This window comes from Trachurus trachurus (assembly GCF_905171665.1).
Source record: "Trachurus trachurus genome assembly, chromosome: 20".
In the NCBI taxonomy this organism is placed as follows: Eukaryota; Metazoa; Chordata; class Actinopteri; order Carangiformes; family Carangidae; genus Trachurus; species Trachurus trachurus.
In genome coordinates, this window is record NC_139911.1 from 16,210,517 (window position 1) to 16,221,625 (window position 11,109).

The 11,109-nt window shown below is 42.2% G+C and overlaps 1 protein-coding gene across 2 annotated transcripts in view; it reads left to right on the plus strand.

Moving 5' to 3' along the window:
- The window catches only part of LOC311004016 (gamma-aminobutyric acid receptor subunit rho-3-like), a 46,586-nt gene extending 39,412 nt beyond the window's left edge, over window positions 1–7,174 (plus strand). For both annotated transcript variants that reach the window (XM_083995955.1, XM_083995956.1), the window contains 7 exons: window positions 734–957; window positions 2,182–2,264; window positions 2,564–2,701; window positions 4,029–4,181; window positions 5,084–5,145; window positions 5,267–5,398; window positions 6,460–7,174. In XM_083995955.1, the coding sequence (XP_083852081.1) occupies window positions 734–957; window positions 2,182–2,264; window positions 2,564–2,701; window positions 4,029–4,181; window positions 5,084–5,145; window positions 5,267–5,398; window positions 6,460–6,762 (1,095 nt within the window). In that variant the 3' untranslated portion in view covers window positions 6,763–7,174. The remainder of the gene's footprint in view (window positions 1–733; window positions 958–2,181; window positions 2,265–2,563; window positions 2,702–4,028; window positions 4,182–5,083; window positions 5,146–5,266; window positions 5,399–6,459) is intronic.
- The last annotated feature ends 3,935 nt before the right edge of the window (window positions 7,175–11,109 follow it).

The window sequence follows — 11,109 nt, forward strand, 5'->3', positions numbered from 1 at the left end:
ACTAAAGTTCAGAGGGTTTATAAAGCTCATGATGAAAAAGATCTGAGTTAGGAAACCCGCTGACATCACTTCCTGTCCGTTCCCTTCATCTGGTTTCTGACCCCTCGGCGGCTCTGCTTTCAACTCAGCCAGCCACTTCACTTCCAAGAACTTCACCCAGTTCCTCCGACTGAGAGAGATAAATGGTGAGGAGGAAGGTGTTGTCCTGGGAGCCTGCACTGGAATGGTGGCAGTCTGCATGTGGTCCATTCCTCCGTTCAGAATCTATAGTCAAGTTTCCTCCTCAGGCTACTGCAGAGGAATATCCATGTCATCCATCTGACACCAGATCAGAAATGTTTCAAGCTCCCGAAACAAGTGATGACAATGAATTATAAACCATGGCTGACTTTGATGTCAAATTCTTTTTTCCCCGCCTAATTTTATCCTCCTTAGCTCACAAACATGAATCAGTTTATGAGGAAAATGTGTTTAACAACACAATATGAAGTCTTTTTGTTGTTTCTTTTGAATTATTTCATTTAAATTTAATTCAATTTAAATCATTTTAAAACTGTTGCACAAAAGGTGGGAAAGGAAAAGTCACAGAAAGAAGAGCACAGGCACTAAACAGAGAGATGAAGAACATAAAGATCAACGTAGTGTACATTCTTAAACACTCATGTTCTGCAATTTACACCCAGGGATATCAAAGTTAAAGAGATTCCTGTGGTTTTGCGTCTGTGTCTTGCAGGACTTCACCATGACTCTCTACCTGCGCCACTACTGGAAAGACGAGCGGCTGGCGTTCCCCTCTCGTACCAACCAGAGCAGGACCTTCGACTCCCGACTGGTGAAGAAGATCTGGGTTCCCGATGTCTTCTTCGTCCACTCCAAGCGCTCCTTCATCCATGATACCACCATGGAGAACATCATGCTGCGGGTCTACCCCGATGGAAACATCCTCTACAGCGTCAGGTAAGGCTGGAGAAACAACAACAACAGCTATATATATATATACTAGCCTATATATACTGTATATATATGGGATTTCTTGGTTTCCCTCAACAAACTCATCAAATACACAATCCAACAACTCCAAAACACTCTGGTGGACAAGTTGTGACCTGCACATTCACCACGCTATGAGTGGTAAATTCATGCAAAATAGCTGATGCGTGTTCCTGTCAGGGCAGTTTTTTGGCAAGCAGTCTCTGCATTTACCTCTAAAACAACTCTGCCTGGTAACGTTCTGTTATTATCTCATAGCATGGTGAATGTGCAGATCACAACTTGTCCACCAGAGCGTTTTGGAGATGTTGGATTGTGTATTTGATGAGTTTGATGAGGGAAACCAAGAAATCCCATTAGCCTCCGTAGCGTAGCTCTGAGCAGCGTGCGGCTCTGCTCTGCCGTTCTAAAAATAGCTTGCACAGACAATTAAAGGTAATGAACCTCCTCCTAAGACTATAGGGATTATGGCAATAGGCCGATTTGCCAAAATGTTGAACTATCCCTTTAAAGTTAAGTTTGTGTCCAGCTGATCAATGTCTGTGACCAATATCCTGTCTCTTTTAACTCTGTTTTTGGTCTGTTGAGGAAACTATCTGATGCTTTAGCTGCTAAACGCTCCACCATGTTCACCAGCTAGTTACTAACTTTGCCTTTTGGTGTTGGCAGGAAGTGTGCAGAGGTTTTATAGACCCTTTCAGAGAGTATAAACAAAGACAGGTGTGGCTCATTAGAAAACGCTCTGGTACACTAAATGGAATGGAGCCTTAATTAGTATCCTTGGTAACACCTGTCTTTGTTTATACTCTCTGAAAGGGTCTATAGAGCTTTTATGTTACGTTTGTTACTCATGCTGCTGGAAACAAAGTTGATTAGAGCCGTGAAAAGGAATCAAAAGAGTTGTGGGGCGTAAAATCATTGAGTTGAAAGACACAACACACCTACAGCTGAGGGGAACTGCACAGTCATTCATTTTCTTCATTCCTTCATGTGCTGATTTTCTTCTGTGCAGATTTTGGCAATAGAAATGTATTTCACGTACTGTATGAGGCCAAACAAGGACACTGAAATTGAAAAATTGAGCTCAGGTTTCCTTGGCAACAGCAGAAAAGGGCTAAGCAGGACACGGTAAAATTTCTATCTGCACTGCAGGAGTAACTGTGGTGAAAGCTGTGTGTGTGTGTGTTTCAGGGTCACTGTGACAGCTCTCTGTTCGATGGACTTCAGCAGTTTCCCTCTGGACACACAGAACTGCTCACTGGAGCTGGAGAGTTGTAAGACAAACACACACACACACACACACACACACACACACACACACACACACACACACACACACACACACACACACACACACACACACACACACTGCATAATAGGCTACTGACACCTTCATATTTTCAAGTCACGGTGTAACACGCTGCAACAAATGAGTGGATAACCTCAGATAACTTCCAAATAGACAACCAGTCTCTGTAATCCCCTCTCATCTTTCCTGTTTTCCATGTCACCTCCTCTCTCTCTCTCTGTCTCTCTCTCTGTTCTCCCTCTCTCTCCCTCTCTCTCTCTGTAGATGCGTACAATGAGAATGACCTGATGCTTTACTGGAAGAATGGGAACGACTCTCTGCGGACAGATGAAATCGTCTTGTCACAGTTCTTCATTGAGCATTTCCACGCCTCCAGTGGCCTGGCTTTTTACAGCAGCACCGGTGTGTGTGTGTGGGTGTGTTTGTGTGTGAGAGTGTGTGTGTGTGGTTTAGTAACCTGAATTCAAGGGCTCAGGTGTCTGTTTACAAAAGTTCAAAATGGCCAAAAGTATGTGGACCATCCTGTTGGCTAGTTTAGTGTAATCATGGTCTTGTGCTCTTTATCAGGGTGTGTACTACTTTCATTTATAGAAGGCAGATCACTGTGTAATAGCATCAAATTATCCTTTTGACCATTTGGGAACCTTCCAGGGAGTAACAAGATAAATCTGAGGAGTGACTGAGAAGGAGAAAGCAAAGTTGACTGACTCAACTCTGTTGGATAATTTAATAACTGTTCAAATAAAATATGGTGAAATAAATACGTCAGTGATTTAAAGGAGCATTATCGCAAATACAGCAGTAATAGCATAAAATAAGCTGAAATATGCAAAAGATGGGTCGGGGGGAGCCATAACTAAATTTACAAAAAAAATCGCCAACAGTATAGTGTCCGTGGGGCAAATGCAGCATTTGTCTTTGTTATGATCCAAGCCGGCCCGGCGCTTGCTGCGTTCGATTGCACTCGGAACTCGCAAATCCGACCTCCGAACCGGAAAAATGCAACAGTAAATAGTAATGTAGCAGTGTCAGGCTGCTTACAGTCACTGAATCGCTCGGTAGAACACTTTGTCTCCACGTCCCGTGTCTTTCTTCAGCTGTCCTCTCAGCGTTATTAAGGAGGAGGAAGTTGCAGTTGCTGTTGTTGTTGTTGTTGTGGTTGTGCGCGACGTAGAGCTGCCGCTTCCACTAGCGAGTTTTCTTTTTCCCGCGATTGCACGTTCATTCAACCTGGTGAGGGAGGAGGAGGGGGGAGGGAGGAGGAGGAGGGGGGGGGGGGGGACTAAACGAGGCTGTTCTCTCTCTCTGACAGGTGCCCACTTGTTTATATCTGATAAGCTCCGCCTGGCTCCATCTAGTGGCCGAATTAAGAATTTGGATTTGCGATAATGCTCCTTTAAACTGAATAAAAAATAAGGTTACCTAACTAACCTCAGATGAGGGGGCAGAAATAGACACAGTGTTGGTTCAGGGTGTTGCTATCCTGAAAAGCTCCATATCCACATTCAAACAGACAGGGTTCTCCCACTGTGGGTTGTAGAACTGGACTGTCCTGCCTTCAACCCCATCCAACACCTTTAAGATCAACTGGAACAGGAACTATCACCCAACATCAGCACTAGGTCTCAGTAATGACATGTTCAACACCAGAGGGATGCAGGAGTGATCGTGGTCTGAATGAGACATTGAAAATCAGTGTTTCTTTGTTTTGTTTTGTTGTTTTCATCAGGTTGGTACAATCGACTGTTCATTAATTTCATCCTCCGGAGGCACATCTTCTTCTTCATGCTGCAGACGTACTTCCCGACCATGCTGATGGTGGTTCTGTCCTGGGTCTCCTTCTGGATCGACAGGAGGGCTGTTCCTGCACGCGTCTCTCTGGGTAAGACCGCACAACACCTTAACTTTAAAGGGATAGTTCAACATTTTGGCAAAATTGGCCCATTGCCATAATCCCTATAGTTTTAGGAGTAGGTTCGTTACCTTTAATTGTCGGTGCAAGCTATTTCTAGAACGGTGGAGCAGAGCCGCGAGCTGCTCAGAGCTACGCTACGGAGGCTCATGGGATTTCTTGGTTTCCCTCATCAAACTCATCAAATACACAATCCAACAACTCCAAAACGCTCTGGTGGACAAGTTGTGACCTGCACATTAACCACGCTATGAGATAATAACGGAACGTTACGAGACTGAGTTGTTTTCGAGGTGAATTCATGCAAAACCGCTGATGCGCTTTCCCGTCTGGGGCAGTTTTTCAGCAAGCAGTCTCTGCATTTGCCTCGAAAACAACTCTGTCTCGTAACGTTCCGTTATTATCTCGTTGCGTGGTGGATGTGCAGGTCACAACTCGTAACCTCATAACCCTCTGACTCTCGTAACGTAATATAACTTAACAGCATTTTTGGGATGATTTGGAGTTGAAGAATCTATAGCTTTCTAAAGACAGATGTTTATTATGTTGCTTTTTCATTAAAAGACAAAACTTCCGGTCTTTAAATGTTGATGTTAATGATATCTACTACTAATATAGTAGTTATAAAAACCAACATATGAGATAAACGTGTCAAGAAGCATCAGCACTCAGTTCTAGGTGCAGCACAAGCAACACTTTATCTACTTTGCCGTAACTTGACTCTTATCCGTTGACCAATCTTCACCAAATTTCATGTTTTATTTGAAGGTGTTTTCTAAAGACATCATACAAAAAGACACATTCAATTTTGTTATGTCTGAATATGAATGTCCTGTGCTGTAATAACCTGCCTCTGCCTTGTCTTCCTGCAGGTATAACCACTGTGCTCACTATGTCCACCATCATCACAGGAGTGTCGTCCTCCATGCCTCAGGTACAGTGCAGTTTGTGGTGTGGCTTCACCCTGAGGAGACAACATGAGCAGAAGGATTAATATTGATTCAATACATCAGTTGGTCGCGAGAATTTGTGCACATGTGTCTCTCGTCGTCCAGGTGTCATACGTGAAAGCGGTGGACATCTACCTTTGGACCAGCTTCCTGTTTGTCTTCCTGTCCGTCATCGAATATGCGGCGGTGAACTACTGCACCACTCTGGAGGAGATGAGGAAGATGAAGAGGGGGAAGGTCAGCACAGGGGATTATGACAGCTCACAGCAGTAAAGAGGGAATCATAGGACCAACAGGAGATCAGTCCACTCATCTGCACCACATCTCACTCTAGTGGTTAAATGCAGCCATTACACCAGGGAACACTACAGGAGCCTGTGGGTAAAAAGTGATACTAGAACTATGATGAGTCAAGACCAAGACCGAGTCAAGCTTTCAAGTCAAGCTTTACCTATATAGCACCTTCGGCCAAGGCGCTTTACAATTACAAACAAATACAATTACAATTATTACAATACATTAGATAAAAGCACAATAAAATAAACATAAAATATAAGAAACAATAAGAACTGTCACGATAAAATAATCAGTCAGTTAGGAGTGTTAAAACCCAGGGAGAAGAGTGGGTTTTGAGCAAGGATTTAAAATTTTCTAATGTTGGATCTAACACAGAATGGCAAATTGTTCCAGACCAAGACTTTGAGGGGGTCCAAGACTGAGACCAAACCAATGCGAGACCATTTTCAAGACCATTACTGTATTCAATACCAGTAATAATCATGTGACTTGATATTTACAGTATTCCTCAGCTAAAAAGAATATATATATATATATATTTTAATATAAAATCTATACAATATTTAATTTAAACAAAGTTTGGATTGAACAGAAGAACACAGCACAGAACCTGCTGAAGTCTCCTCCCACTGTGACACTGGTGACACCACGTTTTTCAGATGGTTACATAAGCAGATACTTTAGTAGAACAATTTTATTGATTTATTACATAAAGCAAAGTGAGCGAGTGACAGAGAAAGACATTTGTGGTAAAAAAACAAACAAACAGTCACTGCGGCCGTGGTCTTGACTGATCTTGAGAAAAAATCCTGACTCCAGCTCCAGACCGAGACAAGACCAAGACCTCGAGTCTCAAGTACTACAACACTACTGATGACTGCATAAGCATGCAGGAATTAGTGTTAGGAGGAGTGTTAGAGTTAATGAACAGTACAAGATAACTTAACTAAATGCAAATAATAAAAAGTCATACACAGCCTCTGTCTTCTTTACACTAACAGATCCCATCCACCTTCAATGCCAGCCAGGCCATGGCCTTCGACGGCTGTTTCCACGATAACGACATGGAGCTGACACCGTTCTCCCGGATAGCCCCCACCCTGGCCTCCGACCCTCTCGCCACCCCGACCCAAACCCCAGACATCCGCCCCACGGAGGGAACCCGTCTGCGGCGGCAGCGCTCGGTGCGAGAAAACGTGGACCTGCTGGTCAGCAACAGCTACATGATCGACTCGTACTCCCGCCTGGCCTTCCCTCTGTCCTACCTGCTGTTCAACATCATCTACTGGAGCCTGTACTCCTGATCCCGCTCTGCAAATTAACCATGAACTGCAGGACACTCAACTGAGTCCAAGTGTGGAGCAAGGGAGCAGGTTGGAGGATTCCTCCTCCCCCTCAGGGCTCCACTGGGCTCTCTACAATTAACTCTTGATCGCAGGGGCGCTGTTCACACAGTCAGCTGCTTCATCACTAATCACGTTCTTTGCAGAAGAGACTGAGATAAAAGCACTCAAGCGCGCCTACTCTCTCAAGTAGGGACTTGTTAATTGTGCACCATTTCACCCTGTCACTTGTCTCATGGGAGTTGGTTGGTTCCTGAGAGTGGGAGAGTATTGAATCCTGGTTTGTTTTTTAAAATTATCTGTACATATGGCTCCTCTTCCCGTGCATTATTGGTCCTTTAACTCTAGACTAGATGTTGAGTTCTTTGGCAGGGAAGTAGGTAGGCTACTAAATTATAGCCTAAGTCAAATCAAATTTCAGGATCAAATTCATGTGGAAATGTGTATTTTTGATGAATGAGCAAACCAATCACTTGTGAAATGTGTAATTTAATCTATTTCTCAATAAATTTTTATCTTGTTAAAGATGTAAACTGACTTTCTGTGCCTGTAGCTAATGCAGCCTGCTAACTGAACTCTTGATGAAGTAATGGGTAAATAATTTTATTCCAGTGTGTGTTTAAGGTAAGTTCAAATTGTGCAATTTCATAATGTTTTAGTAGTGTTAACACTTAAAGGTCCAGCCATACAAATATATTAATTGGTAATATATTCAGATTTTGCCAATTAACCTTGACAAATATTACACACTGGACCTTTAAATGCACTGTCCACAGTGCCAGAGACTGGCTCTGACAGTGCTAATATCCATGCAGAGCTGCAGATGACAGGGCCAGGGCGGGGTTTACCCTGGGCTGACATAGTAAATATCTTGTCTGATACCTTGGTCAAAGTGATCTGAGAGCTCAACACTGATATTCCTTAAAATATTGCAAAGGAGTTTAATTTAATCTTCCACTTGCTTAACTGTCCACATTCATGGAAATTTTAACCAGGGGTGCCCAAACTTTTGCATGCCACAGTATGTATATCAGGCTGACACACCCTCACATCCACACCCACAGGTGATGTGATCAAGAGTCACCAATCAACAGAACCCATGCATGCAGAGTCAGGAACTCCATCCAGAAAGGCTTCAGGCCTGAGAATCGAACGCAGACCTCGTTGCTGTGCAGCAACAGTGCTACCCAGCATGCAACCCACCATGCCCTCCCTACCTGAGAGAAGAGCGACTTACTGAGACATGCAGGTGCTTTAATTGAATATCAATTTGAAGTTTTGATTTTTGAATGAAGAAAAGGGCTGTTAAAGATTAATCCATATAAATGAGAACAAGCCGATGAGCCCTGCAGGTGCAAAATATTCTGATTGACAGTTTTTTTTTAATAGCAACGTGCAGTTGCCATATCAACAACAGAGTTCTTGTGTACATATGGGGCCAGTAATGTTAACGGGCGGTTTGATGGGCGCAAAGCAAGAAGAGAAAGTCTACTGAGGCTGTGCAGGACAGACACACACCAGGTCCGACCCCGGCCTCCAACAGACAGAGTTTCAGGTGAGTTCCCGGCTCACGGTCGGTGGGTGTAGCCCGGTACTGAAGGCGCATTTTGTGGAGAAAGTGTCAGAGCTACATCAGCATTAGCCGTTAGCCGTAGTAACGTTGCCGTTATTGTTTGTTTTTCTGGACGTTGTCTAATCAACGGTTGGCGGATGTTTTAAAGCTCCACCGGCCGCTGCCCTGCTCCTAACATGTCGTTTACACTGCAGAAGACAAGGGTTCATGAGCTAGGTTAGCTTAGCTTTCATGTACACAGGTGTTTGGAAGTGCAGCCCTTCAGATTAAGCTAACAGCAAGAGGTTCACTGGACTGTCAGACCTGACCGAGGTCCTTGAAGGTAACACAGGAGCGTTGACCGCTAATGGTTTGTTTTAAGTTACTTTTCAAAAAACTTGACCTAGCTTTGGAAAGTTTGTTAGCAAATGTTTGGTTAATGTTACATGACAACTATTAATATTAATGTAAGTTAATTTCTGCTCAGTTAGCATGCACACACCAGAAAGTAAGTTACTGAGAAGTCAAAGTTTAGCCTACTTTTCACAGTTCACACCCTGGCACACCAATGATCTAGTGATGAACCCAGCTAACCTATCACTGTCAATGACAGACTGACATGTCTGAAGTGATGTCCTGCAGTAAAACCTTCTTGATGGTTGCAATGTTCAGATTTTTACTGAACACGTTGAATGGTGTTCAGCATAAACTGCACATTACAACGGTCAGAAAGTTATCAAGGTTATTGCAGGAAAGCTCTAAAGACTCTCTTAGGTTTTTTGTAGCCTAATTAGTAATTCAAAAGTATGAAAGAGGGAACACTACCTGTTAAGTTTATTTTGTGCCATTAAACTATGATTTATTAAATGGTAAATAAACAACAAAAACAAAAGGATAGTATTCATTCACGAGTGTTGATTTATGTTTTTGTATGTGCAAGTCTGGCACCTTTGTCTGCAAATCCTGAAAAAGAAAGTAAAGATTCACTGTTGAAATGGCACTATTATGTAAATTTTTTTCTATCAGTGTCTGTAGTGATGTTTCAGACAGTGATGATCGCGATGATGAGGATTTGAAAGTGAAAGAGGTTACACTGTGTCTGGTGTTAATCTTCACTACATGACTGCATTTAATATAATTTCTAAAGAAAAAGTGTGCATGTAGGCCTAAACATATTTTTAAAAGGTGACACACTCACATTTTAGAAGGAGCTGCAGTTTAGTAACTTATTTGCTGTTATAAGTTTGATCAATTTAACCTTCATACCTTTTTTAGTTTCCATGTGAAATGATTTACTTCCTGAGTGGGTTGTTTACAGCAGCTCATCCTGCAGTGTTTACCAGGATGGCTGCAGTTTTAGTCCACATTGAATTATCTAGTGGTCGCAGTGTTTCCATCATGCCAGCTGGTGTTGTGACTCATTTCCTTCTCTCCCATCACTCTCCCCCTGCCAGTCTCCGTGGTGACCACAGACAGCGGCAGCAATCATCCCGTACAGTTCCCCACCATCCCGAGTCAGATGACATCAGAGCAGTATCCACTGTATCCAGCTTGTCAACAGGTACAGTTAATGCTTGGAGCACTTCGTCCTGGATACTACTACTTCTACCAGGTACTGTATCATTAATTCACTGCACTCACATGCTCTTTTACACATCTAAAATAATAATAACTAGCCTACATAGCACAGTCACTTTTTGACTTTTAGATGACTTTTTTTTAGACCCAACTTAAATATGATAAATATATTATTTTTATGAATGGAGGAAGAAGCACACGCTATCTGGATAGACAGACATGCAACGGATGCACAAATAGAAGTAACAACAGTGAAGTTGGGGTGCAAATTGATATAATTTAAAAGTTATTGATAGGAAATTCCAATTCAAAATATGGTTGGTGATAGTCAGTTATATAAGGAACTTAAAATTAATATGGATCCAATTACAGTACACACATTAGATCTGTGGTTTAAAGTACTGAAAATGTACAAGATCCAGAATGATGCAAATATATTAAAATGGGTAGCTTACGATAGCAGTTTCAAACCGGCAAAATATGATCAAAGATTTAAACAAGGGGCAGAAAAGGGAATAACTGATTGGTGTGTGTTAAAAAACAAAGGAGAGCTGGTGAGTTTTGAAAATCTCAAAGGGAGATACAAATTAGATACACACGAAATCTTTAGATACTTTCAAGTAAGGGTCAACTATAAAAAGGAGATCAAGTCGGATTCTTCTGTAGAAGTGAAGGATGTCATCTGAATCATAGTCAAAGCCTGTCAGGGAAGTAATATAAGAATAATCTCATCGTTATATCAAGGATTAAATACTAACAACAAACAATTCAACTAAATCTATTAAGGTGAAATGGGAGGAAGAACTTAATGTAGAAATTTCAGATGAAGAGTGGCCCAAAATGTGGAAGATAACATCGCTCATCCACTATCACGAATTTGGAGGGAGTTTGCATTTTTTTTTTTGTTACACTGAAAATGAAGAAGCAGCTGCATAGCTGTTGGACATGTTGGCGAGGATGTGGATCCTATCCACCTTTTTCCGAACGTAAAAAACGTAGCCTGTTTTGCCGGTTTTGGAATGTTATGTTTATGTTTCCATGGTTTCAGTAGCCGCGGTAAATGCATGGATTTTTTTTTTTTTTTCCCCCAATGAAAATCTGTAAAACGCATGGATCATCACAGCAGCTTTTAACAGTGGATATCACACAAATTGACATCTGTGTTAAAAGCCAGCGTT